The following is a 16,038-nucleotide window of genomic DNA, read 5'->3' as shown; positions in this document are numbered from 1 at the left end:
TTGTGTCAGACTCTGCATATTTACCACTGTCTTTTTCCTCTAACTTTTCCCTTTATACAAAAGAATCTCAAGACCATCATATATGAGTGTGAAGCAGGGAATGGATTGTGACTCACTGGACCCTTCCAGCTCCCACCATCACACAAGATGGGACCAACAGTTGGCGGTCCTTCCAGAGAAGCTCCAACAAAGACTGATGCCTTTCCAAAAGGAGGGAGTCAAGTTTGCTCTATCGAAGGGTGGGAGGTAGGTGGTCGGTCATGAATGCTAAACTTTTTTAGAACTATTTTCAAAGTCCCTTCGCATGCTTTTGAACTGTTCCACTGGCCATTTGTCTGAAAGCCTTATGTAAGGGGATTTGGCTCTTAGAGCCGCGTGAGCAGCAGAAAAGGGCCAGGCTTGTTCATTTACCTCCACCCAGTCGATTGAAGCCTTGGGGACAGTGAGGTCAGGGGAGGCGGCCTTGCGATGCTACGATGAAGCTTCTGATCAATACAGAGTGCTGTACTGTGTGGATGGGTCAGACAGTCAATTGGTAGGGAGGCATCAAATTGACAGTAAACATTGTGTCTGGACTCCATACTCCGCCACTCCCTGGAGAATAGTGATGCAAGCTGTGGGTAATCCAGAGAGCACTGCACTCCGTATAGGGGACGAAGGGACCAGTGTCCTTGCAATGAGCACGCCATTAAATTCAGTTGTCTTTGATGACAGATTTACACCGGTAGGGACCTACGTGAGTTCAATACTTGAAGACTAATTTGACTGAGAAAGTATACTTGCTCAATGGGTCTTAAATGATCTTAAAAGTGGTCTTGTTTTCGGGCAAAAAAGAAAGTGTCACCTTTTTGGACCATGACCAGTTTGCACCCCTGGTTTCTCATCAACAGAAACAGAACACAGTACAGAAACGGGTTAAGATGGTAACAATAAGCCGTACAGTCAAATGTGTGTACACGCCACTAAGATGCATTTCATTTTTGTAGACAGACCATTTTTAGAAGGGAATCAATTGGATAATTTGTTTTGATTTTGGGAGGTTGACTTGCTCAAACTTTGTAGGGCAGTTACATGTAAAAGCACCCAGGAGGACCAAAATATGAAATTCATCAGAGCATATCCAATTGGGTTCCAAATGAATGGGACTACAATACTTTTGGGAAATTAAATCAAAAATACAATTCTTAACAATCATACAGTAAGAATAGGGATAAGCAAAGGACCTCTGGTCAAACATAAGAAAACATCTCCCAGAAAAAAGTATTAGCTTTAGCTCCCTACATAAGTAATGGGACAGTGAAGCATTATCTTTTTTGGCAGTACACTCCAAAAGTTTGGTTTTGAGATCAAACATTTACTATGCACAGTCCTCAAATTAAATGTTTTTTTGTTTTCAGTTAGAATTGCTAGAAGCAGGCTAGTCCTTGTGCATAGTGTTGGTATTTGCTATGAAGGGTTTTTGTCTGGCATACACTTGAGAGTGAAAAATCGAGTCCAGCCATTATTCTGTTACCATGGAATTGCCGTGCCTGTACGAATGAAAAAGAAATTAACAGGAACCACTCATGATTGTTTACTAATTATAATAACTCTTCTAATTATAATAAATCTATAATAACTCTGCGAATGAGAAGGCTGTTTGACTGCATCAACAGCCTTCTCCCACCAATAAGCTGTTGTGAAGGAGACAATTCAATTTGTAATATTATACAAATTAAATGTACCTGGCAAATCCGCATTATGATAATGTAGTCTCTGTCAACTCTCTGTTTCATTCCAACAGACAGATAGCTAGTTTGTTTATATATTCAATTTGAATTTGAATTAGGTCTTGTAAAGTGGGCTACATCACTTTCCATCTAGCTCAGTGACTGCTGGGGCAACTTGTTAGGATTGCTATGCTAGCGTTAAGAGAGATCAATAGACATACAGTGTTGTTGTTGTTGTTGTTGTTGTTGTTGTTGCTGTCCCCCTAATCTTCATAGTACTCTGAAAAATCAATACATGCTGATGTTTCCATCTCCCCAACACCGGTCACACACAGCTGCTCTGATGATTCAGTTGTAATGAGTCACATGTAGTATTGTGTGTCACCTTGCACATTAGATGTTCTTGTCTGCCTCACACACCAGACACCGTGGGCGGAAGATCATACGTTAACCATGGAGACATGAAATTGTGAGGTTTTGATGAATAGCCTGTTTGTTGTTGTTGTTGTTGTTGTGGTGGTGGTGGTGGTGGTGGTGGTGGTGGTGGTGGTGGTGGTGGTTTCAGCACTGTCAGATCCTTGCTGTAACTCTGTCCAAGCAAACAATCCAGGTCTGGATCCAGACAGATTTAATTTTCTCACCCCAGTGATAATGGTCTTACATACCAATCCCATGGTATCCACCTTGTGACAAAATGTGTCTCACTCTTCCACTCGCTCAAGGGGCAACTCAGATTGAATTCACTGATCCTGCAGCAGCAGCCCTCCCAATTGAATTCTACAATAACGCAGTTGACAATGTTGAAGCAGAATGGAGCTCCTAGCCCAGTTGGAAGTTGAGATAGTGGTGTAAATTCAGCCAGACGTTTTCTGAGGCAAACCGGGCAGAAACAACGTCTCTACATGAATTATAGAGGCACGAAATACGAATTCATCATGCAGCGTTGAATTGAATAGTAAACGAGAGGAATATCAATGGCTCTATTTGCATGCTAGCATAATTACCTCGCTTAATGATCCTAGATTTTTGATATATGACTTTATTCCTGATCATGATCATTTAACTCTCATTTTACCCTATGAACAGGAAGATAAGGATATCAGTAGGGATTTCCCTTTTAAGTAGTTTGGCCGCCATGTTAGAAGAAAGAAAGGAACCCCACTTGAGTACCTTACACTCTGATAGAGCATGGGTGTTGTATGAGCCCCTCTCTGTGCACATTCATAAGAAGATAAGGCAAAAAGAAGAAGATTAGCGCGCAGAGGTCAAAGCCATCGCCTCCATCCCTGGAGGTAGAGCACATCCGCTTACTCCCCCCCCCCCCCCCCCCCAGCTGGTGGGCTTCGGAGATAACATTAAAAAGTTGTTCATGCTGTTGTCAAGCAACAGTGGCGGAGCGTCCTGCAGGATGCCAGCCGTCTGGCAGAAGTCAGGTTATTTAAAGAAGAATGATTAATGTGCTGAGAAATGGCAAGCACCTGCCTGAGCCTGTGTGTGTGTGTGTGTGTGTGCGCGTGTGCGTGCACGTGTGTGTGTCCCATTGTGTGTCTATGCATTACGCTGGCTGAGCGAGTATGCAGGCAATTAGAAAAAACACCCGTGGCAAGGTGCACATTAATCATGCTCTTCAACTGAAAGGGAAACAATGGGGGAGAGGGGGCGTGGGGGGGGGGGGGTCATCTATATTAGACCAGGGCCGTGTATTATGTGTGTGAATATACTTTAAGGCTTTTTTTTTTTTTTTAAGGCTGGTGCTCCCTTTTGTTGTTTAAATCTTTTAGGTGAGGTGTGGATAAAGCTTCTTTTGGTATGGGTGGAGGGAAACAGGATGAGCTTGTAACTTGAGAGGAAGGAGATAATAAAACTGTCAGCTTTAATATGAGGATCACTGCAACACTTAGAATTGCAAAAAAGGGGGAAGCTATGTTATTATTATTTTGAATGGCAGTGGCTGTATTGTTTTCAGCTGACAGGAACACTCAAAATGAATAGGCTACATTAATCACCCATATTTAAGCGAGTCTTGTAAAAAATAAAATAAACGTTGGCAGACTGTAGATTTTGATTTAAATGAGACTGCAGTGCAATCATTAATTAATTTCATATCTGAGATGAGTCTATTACGATTGTAAAGTATATGCTGAAAGTGAAAGCGCAAGGCAAATAAGATATGACGGCATTAACTCTCACAACACTCATCTCTTTTATGTTATTGACCTTGACATAATGTGTGCTCTTAAAGACTAATTTAATCACGCCCGTGGGAGTCATTATCTCCCAATGAGGCAGATGCAGATGCAGATTAGACGGAATTACACTTCATTTACATTTACATTTTTGGCATTTAGCAGACGCCTTATTCCAAAGCGACTTACAATCAATACATTTGAATACTAAGCATGAGAATCATCAGTCCACCATTCGTAGCAGGACGAGTAATCTCGCTCAGGCCCGGGGCCATTGATAGAAGGAAAAACCTTCTCCTATCACCTTCTTCTAAAATCTAGTTTTTTTTGTTTGTTTTTTTACACTGGAGAAACAGAAACAGTACAAGGCGGGCAATAGAAGTTCTTAGGGACACAGTATAGGGGAAAGCGGGTGTCTTTAGAAGACGTAGTGGTGAGGGGCACTCACCACTACTTGTTAATAAACATGAGTCTGCTTTAAAAAAAGAAAAAAGAAAAAAAGAGAATATCCTTCACTCTGAATAATTCTCTTTCCCTTTTTTTTCCTCAGGTGTATGATTGCAGATGAGGTAAGCAAGCACACAACACCAAGACAACCCCACAGTCTGGGGGAAAAATCTATTTTCTAAAAATAAAATTCCGTTCCGACACATATTCTGAATAAATTTCTCGAGCTAAAGCAGCAGTCACTAGCACTTGTAATCATTTCTGACACGAGATCATTCTGGAATCTATTGTTCTGTGTCTCCTGAAGGCTCTACGTCATATGCAATTTTTACCGTCGAGCCAGGCAATTACAGCGGCTTGTTTTTTTTGCTTCACCAGATGGGTCTTGGAAAGACGGTCCAGGCCATCGCTGTGGCCTACACCTACCGGCAGGAGTGGCCCCTCCTCATCGTGGTGCCCTCGTCTCTGAAGTATCTCTGGATCGAGGAGATGGAGAGATGGCTCCCGGAGCTCAACCCTGGGGACATCAACCTGGTGGAGAGCAAGACTGACACCACGTATGTTATCTTGTCCTGCCTGTCTGCTCCGCCTCTGACTCTTCACACCTGTACTCTGACCTGTACTCTGACCTGTACTCTGACCTGTACTCTGACCTGTACTCTGACCTGTACTCTGACCTGTACTCTGACCTGTACTCTGACCTATACTCTGACCTGTACTCTGACCTGTACTCTGACCTGTACTCTGACCTGTACTCTGACCTGTACTCTCTGACTCTCAGAGTTTTAAATTCACTTGATGCAAGATGTGAACCAGTTTTTTTAGGAATCATTAATCGATAATTTTAGGTGAATCTGGTCAGGTTAAGGAGTTTGATTGACGTTGATGTTTAGATTGAACATACACTAGGTACACTAAATCAATGTATCTGCTGCACACTGTACAGGGGCATCAGCAAGTGTAAGGTAACGGTGCTGGGCTACGGTCTGCTCACCACAGACGCACGCCCCCTAGTGGAAGCCCTGACCAGGCAGAAGTTTGGTGTGGTGGTGGTCGACGAGTCTCACTACCTCAAGTCCAGGAATGCTGCGCGGAGCAAGATTCTTGTACCCCTCATCCAGAATGCGAAGCATGCCATCCTACTAACGGGCACACCAGCCTTGGGACGTCCAGAGGAGGTGACCCAAACTCCTGCACTCACACCAACCCAGACTCGCAGTTCAATGTATATGCAGTTATTAGATTAGATTAGATTAGATTCAACTTTATTGTCATTGGAGTACTAAGACAACGAAACATAGTTTGGCATCTAACTCTAAGATAATGCAAATAGTTGGCATAGTGCAAAAGACATGATTATGTAGACAGGGCTTTCAGTGTGTTATGTGATGTTGTAACTAATGGTTTGAAGTTATTCAAACAGCCCTGAATTCTGTCTGTCTAATTCTGTAGTCCTGCTAAGCCTTTATTCTAGTCTTGTTATATTGGCATGTCCCTCCAATGTGTGCCCTTTCAATGAGGAATTACAGTTTTATTTGGCCATTTATATTGTTTCCATATTTTTTCAGAATTATGCACAATCCATAAACAGAGGCAGGTTACAAAAAAGCTGAATTGTGGGCCCAAATATCGATCTGTCTGAAGAATAGGAAGGGATCTCTGTGCTTATTAGGCATTTCATTCGCACATGTATTTATTAAACCTACAGCCTAATAAAGCTTAAGGAAAGGCGATGACTTTACAGTATAATAAACCCTGTAAAACCCACACCGCCTCACTTCATACACTACCTCTAAAGTATACGGTACAGTACAAAGCCTAGTATGCCATTGAGAACCTGCCTTCGTTCTGCCCACGCATCTCTATACTAAACCGCTAATCAGAGAGACTTTTTTTTTTTACGTGCAATGCTTTGCCTTAAACAGCCAGTGCCTATATTATTCAGATGAGTAGGACATTCAGGATTTGAATAATTGGCCATTATCATCCCATCTCACCCCCCCAAACACACACACACACACACACACACACACACACACACACACACACACACACACACACACAGACCCCAATGTGAAGTGTTCCTGTATCATTTTTCTACAACATATTTCCACAGCTCTTTATGCAGATAGATGCCCTCTATCCAAGGAGGTTTGGAACATGGACAGACTTTGCCAAAAAATTCTGTAATGCACACTACAGGTAATGTCCTTCAACTTCACACGCACACGCACACGCACACACACACACACACACACACACACACACACACACACACACACATACCAACAGACCCTATTTGAAAATGCCACATTGCAGTATTAACGGTTGAAAAGACGGTAGAATATTGTGGTGAGGAATAGCAGTGTGTGCACGCTGGGGTGTAATGACAGCGCAGGCGCGCGTTATCTTCCCCCTGCCAGGTTCTTTGGGAACCGGAGACAATGGGACTGTCGCGGGGCGTCACACCTGGAGGAGCTGCACCAGCGTCTGAGTGAGATAATGATCCGCCGACTGAAGGCCCAAGTGCTCACCCAGCTCCCCCCCAAAGTACGCCAGCGCATCCCCTTTGACCTGCCCAAAGAAGCGTCCAAGGTACTGGGTACTCTGAGGAGAGGGCTCCACAACAGCAACGGTTCTGCCGGAGAGACTGAGGCGGCTAAATATATCACCTCATTATTGCAGCCCTCTCTCCCTTCCCTCCCACCCGCTCCCAACCTCTGTTGCCTGGAAATCGTATCCCATTTACACGAATTATCATTTTTATCTCGCATGGCCATATGGGTTTTTTATTTAATTCTTGCCCTTTTCATTTAATCCTCGGCCTGTTTTTCTGCCGATCGTCTCGCTGTATGTATACTGACTATCAAAGCAAATATTCAAGCGTCAGCCGTGTGCGTTTCTCTGTCATTGAATAGATTGAGCAGTAGAGGATATTTAAAAAAAAGATGTTCCTTCATACATTCCAGAAATCACAATCAACAACAACAACAACAAAGGCTTATGCTTCCTCTAATTCAATTATGTGTCTATTTTCTGTGGGCTTTACATGGTAGTCCAGGAAGTCCGTCCTGTGTGAGCTGGATAGTGAGCTAGTTTCTATGTGCCCTCAGTGATGGATAAACCTGGAGTAATGAGGCTGCAGAGGAGCAGAACTCATCCTCTCTCTCTCTCTCTCTCTCTCTCTCTCTCTCTCTCTCTCTCTCTCTCTCTCTCTCTCTCTCTCTCTCTCTCTCTCTCTCTCTCTCTGTCAGCCAGAGGAATGAGGCTGCATAGGAGCAGAACTCATCCTATCTCTCTCTCTCTCTCTCTCTCTCTCTCTCTCTCTCTTTCTCTCTTTCTCTCTCTCTGTCAGCCAGAGGAATGCATGCCCAGCACATTCCCCCACTCTCTGCCAGCCTCCCAGCAGTACAAAGAGCCCTCACCTGCTGCTGCGCACCATAAATCACCCGCTGTCAACACACACACACACACGCACATACACACACATACACGCGCACTCACGCACGCACACACACACACACACACACACACACACACAAAGACAGACACACACACACACTCACAGACATACACACACACACACGCTCACAGACACACAGGCTCACAGACACACACTTGCACAGACACACACACACACGAACGCTCACAGACACACATACACATACACAGACACACACACACAAGCTCACCTCTGCCTACGCACCTCCTACTCCTCTGGCTCGCTAATTAACGATGTTGCTTTTATTTATTTTGCGTGAATGAAGGAATGAATGTATGGATGGAAGGATGGATCGATGTCTTTGTTTTTATGTGCTTATTTTTGCATTTCAATAGAAGCTGTAACTGTCTACATCTCCAAATCTGTTGTCCTTCAGTTCAAATCCTCCTGTATCTGTATTGAGTGTGTATTAGTCATTTACTAGGACTACATACTTGAATCCCGGCCGCCATCATTCCCTGACTTTCTAACTTAAATACTCCTTGTGTTTCACCTTGAGAGCAAACTATCTGTCTTTGATTTATTGTCTTGGGGTAGTGTGCTCTCCATCTTCAACCCAGGGTTGTCACAACGCTGCTATAATTGGGCGCGCCATGTGACCGACATAGACACCCACTGACGTTACGTTGTAGGAGGAGCAGCATCTTTGGGAATTGTCTCCTTTTTTTTTGCTTTTTTTTTTGCTCCAGCTGAGGGAAAGTAGGGCACGTTTCATAGCACCATTAATTGTTCTGCCCTTTAAAGCTCAAACAGATAGGAAAAGGGGGGTAAAGAAAACCTCTCTTTTTTTTCGTTCCTGTCTTTTCCAGGAGGCCTGCGCCAGCTTCGAGGAGTGGGAGAGCCTAATGAGGACAATGGGAGCGGGGGTCTCGGCCACGGACAACCCCTTCACAGAAGTCATGGGGCTTGTTACACGCATGTACAAGCAGACAGCCATTGCCAAGGTAACGCGGAGCCCCACACTGAAACGGTTTTACAATTTAGAGGTTGTTTGTTCAGACATGGCCTACCAGGGACTCATCATTTCTCCTTTTTCTTTTTTTTTATAGAAAGGCTTGTGCAAGACCTTACGCACAACCGTTTGCTACAATTCATAAAATAATAATGTTCCCCAGATCATAAGACAGCAAAATAACAGATAAATCAGCAGAACCATAGTGGATTGTTTGTTAAGACCAGGGAATGTCATTCCTCCTTTTTTATAGTATATGCCTGGGGCCGTTCTCGTCTGTCAGTCAAACCATGCAAAGGACCTGTGAAATATAAGAACAGTGAATATCCTCTTCATGAATGCATGTTCCACCGTAGACTAAAGACCCATCTCTTCAGGCTACACCTAAACTGTCCCTCCTGAGACCTCTCCATCCCCTCTACGCCCTTGTACAGTTTCTCTACTGTAAAGACAATAAATACATTCTTTCTAGTCTTCTAGCATTATGACTGCCAATGGCCCCTGGCCCTAACATAGATTATTTGTCTATTACACCAATGGCCCAAAACATCACAAAATAAACATTCAAGTAAGCCACACGTTTGTTTTCCACACATTCACCTCCCTTGATGATAAGATTTATTTACGTGAGTAAAAAGAAAAAAACACACCCTGTTCATTCATCAAAAGGCTTAACAGTTAAATCAGTTTGCTCCAGTTCATCAAAGAATAATGCTCCACAAATCACACACAGGAAACACCCACAACACTACATAAGCCAGCCAAATGACGGATGAATCTGCAATAGCGTAGTGGGTTGTCAGGTTAGTCAGTATCAGTCAGTCTGCTGTCTGTCAGTTTAATCCATAGCACAACAGCAGTGGTGACAGACATTGATAAGGTGGTCTGCTATTTGGAGTCTGAGTAGCAGGTCCTGATCTGGTAAGGTATGGTATGTATCGCCGAGCCGTACTTGGCACTGGTAAAACAATAGAAAAAAGGAGACAATGACACTTTTTCCTCGTGAGGAAACTCTCTCAGGCGTCTACAAAACAATAAACCATGTTTGATTTGCCAATCAATCATCAGTCTTTCCATCAATCCATCAATCCATCAATCAGTACTCAGTGTGACGTCTCTGTTCAGTCCTACTGGCGAAGGCAATGATATATTTTTTAAACATTTCTATAAATACAGTAGACAATAAAATAGGTCTGGTTAATGTTCAAGGTCCTATCTGGGGTGCCGTTTTTTATGTGACCGTTTGACTGTTTAGGGTTTGTTTGTGAAGGGTTGCCAGGTCATTATATATATATATATACTGTATATATATATACTATATATGTGTGTGCGTGCGTGCGTGCGTAAATAAATAAATAAAATACCTATATTAGACTTCCCTATTGATGTTTTCTGTCCATTTTTCTTTTCTGCACCTGGCACTGATCATTAAGAGGAAGTAAGGCCGGGGCAGGACCAGGTCAGGGGGAGACGGGTCATCATTTATTATAGTGGGACGTCACAACATGCAGAGCCTCGATGTGTCTCTCCTGCTGACACCCCCCCCCCCCCGGCTTGGGAGACCCCATAGGAGGGCTTCATCTCCTCTTGAGTGTCTCTGGAGATTAATAACATTGTTTGTCAAATAGTGACAGGGATCAATTCCCCACTCCTATTTTCACTGTCACTATCTGGGCCATCCATAGGTCTTGGTACTGTATATTATATAAGATATACGGTACGTAGATACCCCTTATAGTGTTCATGTAGGTCTATTCCTAGATCTGTTTTTCATTCATTCATTGACGGTTATTGATTCTGAGCCGAGGGTTAATAATGTGCTCTGGAAACTATAATAATAAGAATAATAATTCATTGTATTTATATAGTGCTTTTCCGAGGCTCAAAGACGCTGACAATATGGGAAAAACAGAAAACACAGAAACAACAAGCAACAGATAACATGAGCACATAGAACACAGAGTTAACGAACAGGGAACACAGTAATGCAGCAATGTCCAGGGGGGGAGGGGGGTGGCAGGGTTAGGGGAGATGGTTAGGGGTAGGGGAGCTTATATGCATGGGAGAACAGGTAGGTTTTGAGGTGGTATTTAAAAGTGGAGAGTGAGGGTGAGTCTCTGAGTGGTTGAGTTAGAGAGTTCCAGAGGCGGGGTGCAGCTCGTGAAAAGGCACGGTCTCCAAAGCCTTTGAGTTTTGAGGGTGGGACAATGAGGGGAACAGTGGATGAGGATCGGAGGGTACGGGTAGGGCGGTTTGGGAGAAGGAGGTCAGTCAGGTAAGGGGGGGCCAGGCTATGGAGGGCTTTGTATGTGAGGATCAGTACTTTGAATTTGATACGTTCTTTGATGGGGAGCCAGTGGAGAGAGTGGAGGACAGGAGTGATGTGGTCACGGGACCGGGTGTTTGAGAGCAGGCGGGCAGCTGACTTTTGGACCATCTGAAGTCTATGGATGGAGCGGGAGGTGATGCCGGTGAGTAGGGAGTTGCAGTAGTCAAGGCGGGAGGAGATGAAGGCGTGGATGAGGGATTCAGCAGTGGGGGGGAGAGTCAGTGTCTAATTTTGGCAATGTTTCGGAGGTAGAAGTAGGAGGTCTGACGTGGGAGCTGGAGCTGACGTGGGGATCAAATGAGAGGTTGGGGTCCAGGATGAAGCCAAGGTTGCGAGCCAGGGGGGAGGGGGTGATGGTAGTGTCCTCAATGGTGAGTGTGATGGGTCCGATTTTATTGAGTGTGGATTTGGTGCCGATGAGGATGACTTCTGTCTTGTCACTGTTGAGTTTGAGGAAGTTGTGGGTTAGCCAGGTTTTTATTGCAGATATGCAGTTTTCAGTGTGACTGAGGGGTGGGTTCTGGGTGGATTTTGTGGAAGTCCAGGTTGAATTGGCGGATGATGTGACCGAGGGGGAGTATGTAGCAGAGGAAGAGCAGCGGGCCGAGGACTGAGCCTTGGGAGATCCCCTGTGTGACAGAGGAGGAGGTGGAGGTGTGACCGGAGAGGGATATGAACTGTTGTCTGTTGGTGAGGTAAGAGGTGAGCCAGTCCAGTGCGGTGCCCTCAACACCCAGTTGGCGCAGCCTTTGAAGGTTTAAACTAGGTTTAGTAATGCTTGCGAGTTGAAACTAGGTTTCTAGTTTACTTAGATCACCTTTCAGATAGATAGATAGATAGATAGATAGATAGATGGATGGATGGATAGAAAGATAGATAGATAGATAGATAGGTACTTTATTGATCCCTGAGGTGAAATTAAGGGGTTACAGCAGCTCACACAGCACCACAAACAACAACAAAGGTGAATGTAGACATTTGTGCATGAAATATTGTTCCAGGTTAACATGAACAGGTCTCTGTGGACCGAGTAACCGCTTCTCTGCCTCCAGATTATTCACGTGAGAGAACAATTGCCATGGTAACGAACCTAGGGGGGGTGCCAGCGAATGCACTCTGACCAAGCTGTAACAGCCATAACTGGCCTTTATATTTTTTTCTTGTTGTCTAAACCTCTCCACAGCCCCAAGTCGTTACTATGGCAACACAGGGAGCGTTGCGCTCATTTTTATGTGTTTCTTTTATTTATTTTATTTTTTTAAGTTCAATGAAAGAAGCCAGCTGGATACTTATGAGTGAGGTGGAAGTCAAAAGCGTGTTTGCCACAAACAATATGAAAGTCAAACCCACACACTAAAGGCAGAGGCTGTGAGTTCATCACAGACTGTTTTTTTTCTGTTATCAGCTTTGAATCCCTGTGTGCCTCTGGAGAGGAGTGTGGCGCGTGATCCTAACAGTTTTGTCAGGTCTTATATCCTATTTTGACCCTGTTTGCAATATGTTACTGTTGTTTTATCTTCACCAAGTACTAGTTTTTTTATTTGATCAACGGTTTTTTTCATTGTCGTAAGTTGCTTTGGACAAAGGCGTCAAACGTTAAATGCCCTAAATGTAACAGGACAGAGAACCGGCCGGGGCTGGGTCAGGCGTCTATGATAAGCAGGGTGTCCTAAGGACGGTCAACAAAGCCACCGATGTTATACTGCCTCATTTCCACTATGCGCTCTCCGGGCTTGGCAGCCAGGCCACTCCACTCTCCACACTTTTTTTGGAGAGCTGATGAAGTCCACACATCTATGTCAACTTGTGAAGCATGAACGCCTGGCGACAGGGTATTTTTACCCCCGAAACCAAGCATCTGCTCCCAATTACCCAGGAGGGGTACGCCTCTGATGCTGGACTTTAAAGAGAGCTAACACTGCTTCTGAGGGGAAAGAAGTGGGTGCGCTAATTAAACTCTGCAGAGGCAGAACCCAGACCAGTAATGAGTACTTTTCAGAGCTAGATAGAAGAAGCCGGGTTACCTTCATTATTCCCCCCCATCCCCTGCGCCACGTGGTAATTATCAGTGCCGGTCCCGCCAAGCCAGTGCAATAGGGTGGCAGAGTGCAGGTCGTCAGGTGGACGGGCTGCGTCTGTGACCGCGCCAGGGAGCTGTCACCCTCAGACAGGTAGAGTCTAGAGAAGACAGGTAGAGCCTAGAGAAGACTCCGTAGGGATCTCTCTGTTCCTACCTGTGAGACATGGTGATTTGGATTATGAGAACTCTAGTACTAGACGATTTCATCTTTTTCCTGTTGTTTTTTTAGCCTGTATCAGTTCAGGGAGTGTTATTTTTTGTATAGGTTTGGGCCTGGCTGTGATTGTAAATGTCATGTCGATATCGTTTTTGTATGGTACTGAGTACATGGCTCAAATATCGAGTCAGATACTGAATAATACATTGGTTGAATGTATTCAGTATTCACTGCACTTTGTAGAATACTTTTTTATTTGTACGCAGGAGGCCTTCAAGAATATTTCAGTGCATTCAGAAGATATTTCAACATATTTTGATATAGGAAAAAACTTCAGAGGCCTACAAATCATATCCCTGGTGAATAGGGATGAGTTTCTGCAGAATGTTACAAAATAACTAATTTCATGGCTGTAATTAACATTCGACAGGACTGGAACGGATGCTTAAGGACTAACTAGCACTGACATAGTTTTGCTTACTCTCTCTCTCGACATCGACAAGGCTCTCTGCACAATACAGCTTTTTGCCCAGATCTTCTTTCACTCTTAAATGGTGCTTGTACTGTACCACCACACATTGAAAGCTGATGTTTCTCCACCTGCTGCCATCAACGATGCAGTCAGGTGGATGCAGATCGCACAATTTGTAGACCCATCTCTTCAGGCTACATCTTAACTGTCCCTCCTAAAGACCTCCTCATCCTCACTACCCCCTTTGTAGCTGCCAATGGCCCCTGGCCCTAGCATAGATTACTTTTTCTTATGGTGACTGATGGACGGATGATTCACTTCTTTAGACAAATGTAATTGTCTCTTTGGATAAAGGCGTCTGCTAAATGCCAAAATGTAAATGACATCCTCCTTATAATTGTAGATCCTCCTCTTAGCAGGCAGTTGATTGACAGTGCGTGGTGCATGGTGTGTGTCTGTCTCCCAGGCCGGCGCGGTGAAGGACTACATCAAGATGATGCTGGAGACGGAGAAGCTCAAGTTCCTGGTGTTTGCGCATCACCTGACCATGCTGCAGGCATGCACAGAGGCTGTCATCGAGGCCAAGGTAACGACCACCGCCCACAACCTCCTACTCATCACCCTAAAATGGACTGCACTTACATACTGTAGCGCCTTATTCCAAAGTGCTTTACAATGGCCTCTCGTTCACCCATTCACACACACATTCACACACCGATGGTGGCAAGCTTCCATGCAAGGCGCTGGCCCGCTCATTGGGAGCAATTTGAGGTTCAGTGTCTTACCCAAGGACACCTCGACACGTGGCCAGCTGGGGATCGAACCGCCAACCTTGCCATCATTAGACGCCTACTCTACATCCTAAGCCACAGCCAGCCTTCTGTCACAGGCTCACGGTAGGAGCTGATTACCTACCAAAATACCTGTCTCACTACTGTACTATGCAGGTGAAGGGTAAAATATGACCAAAATGGTCTTTGCACACGGTTTGTAGTGGCGTGCGGCACTCTTTAGAGGGAGGGAATGTCGAGCTGTAGGATTGCCCTTCAACAGAGGCGAAAATGGCGTGTATATCTGACGTAATTCTGCGTGTTAATTAGCTTGACTGTGGATCCAGATGTCCTCACAGGCCTGCTGGGACAATGACTTGAGTGAAGACCGAGGAGTGAGTCAGACAGTACCATGCGTGTTGCTGAGTGTGTGTGTTTGAGCACAGATGTTGATAGTTCATTTAACATTGCTGCATGCGGTCGTTCGGGTTTGTGTTATGCACCCACCAGCCACTGATGATGACGATGATGATGATACCCATACCCTACTTACACACCTCAAACACCGTGCTGCTCGTAGAAAACTGATAACACTTTCTCCCCCGAGTTTTCTTTTTCGAGCCACTTTCACAACTCATGAGCAAAGATTTCTCTCGGCTCAGTGGCAGGCATGTGAGAAGGAAGGGAGAGGTGTCGAGACAGACATATGTGATCACACCTTCTAATGTGAACGTTCTCCCACCCTCAGACTCATAATCACCAATTAACAGGAAGAAGGCTAAATAAAGAAGCTGAGAAGAACGTCTGCCTCGCTGAAGAGCAGCAGAGGCGAGACCGCAGAGGAATGACTAAACGAGAGCTTGTTAAAACGTCACGATATCAGAGAACAAGTGTCTAGCAGCGTATGGGAGCGGTGTGGATAGGAATTGACAAAATGGTTTGCTACATGTCATTATAAAAAGGAGAGAAAAAATTAACATAATTGTTTTCTTTAAAAAAAAATAATAATAAAATAAAATAGGTTTAGAAGAAGGTGATAGAAGAAGGTTTTTTCCTTCTATCAATGGCCCTGGGGCCTGAGCTGGATTATTCTTCCTGCTACGACTGGTGGATTGATGATTCACTTGCTTAGTCAAATGTATTGATTGTAAGTCGCTTTGGAATAAGGCGTCTGCTAAATGCCAAAAATGTAAATGTAAAATGTTATTCGTCTCTATACCTCACCAAAGTGTTTGCTTATTTCAAAATCATGGGGTCTACTCAATCAACGCTTTACTTCAAGTTGCCCCCGAACACTGCTCGTTCTGCTTGTAGGCCTATAGTTTTACAAAATGCTTGACTCCATTACTTTGCAATTACAAAGCACTTGTTAATATACTACTGTGTAACAACATGTTAATATAACACCGTTATTACAGAGATACTACACAGGTA

General features: G+C 44.3%; 1 protein-coding gene across 1 annotated transcript in view; it reads left to right on the top strand.

Moving 5' to 3' along the window:
* Positions 1–100: 100 nt before the first annotated feature.
* zranb3 (zinc finger, RAN-binding domain containing 3) overlaps positions 101–16,038 on the top strand; it is a gene marked incomplete at its 5' end in the record, with an annotated part of 55,895 nt that continues 39,957 nt past the window's right edge. Inside the window, 8 exons of the mRNA XM_080527220.1 lie at positions 101–246; positions 4,446–4,464; positions 4,721–4,899; positions 5,289–5,520; positions 6,459–6,544; positions 6,766–6,937; positions 8,654–8,788; positions 14,301–14,420. Of these exons, the coding sequence (XP_080383346.1) occupies positions 101–246; positions 4,446–4,464; positions 4,721–4,899; positions 5,289–5,520; positions 6,459–6,544; positions 6,766–6,937; positions 8,654–8,788; positions 14,301–14,420 (1,089 nt within the window). The remainder of the gene's footprint in view (positions 247–4,445; positions 4,465–4,720; positions 4,900–5,288; positions 5,521–6,458; positions 6,545–6,765; positions 6,938–8,653; positions 8,789–14,300; positions 14,421–16,038) is intronic.

This window comes from Nansenia antarctica (genome assembly GCF_963989245.1).
Source record: "Nansenia antarctica genome assembly, chromosome: 3".
Lineage (NCBI taxonomy): Eukaryota > Metazoa > Chordata > Actinopteri > Argentiniformes > Microstomatidae > Nansenia > Nansenia antarctica.
The sequence above is the reverse complement of the archived record's forward strand: the minus strand, read 5'-3'. Positions and strand labels throughout refer to the sequence as shown.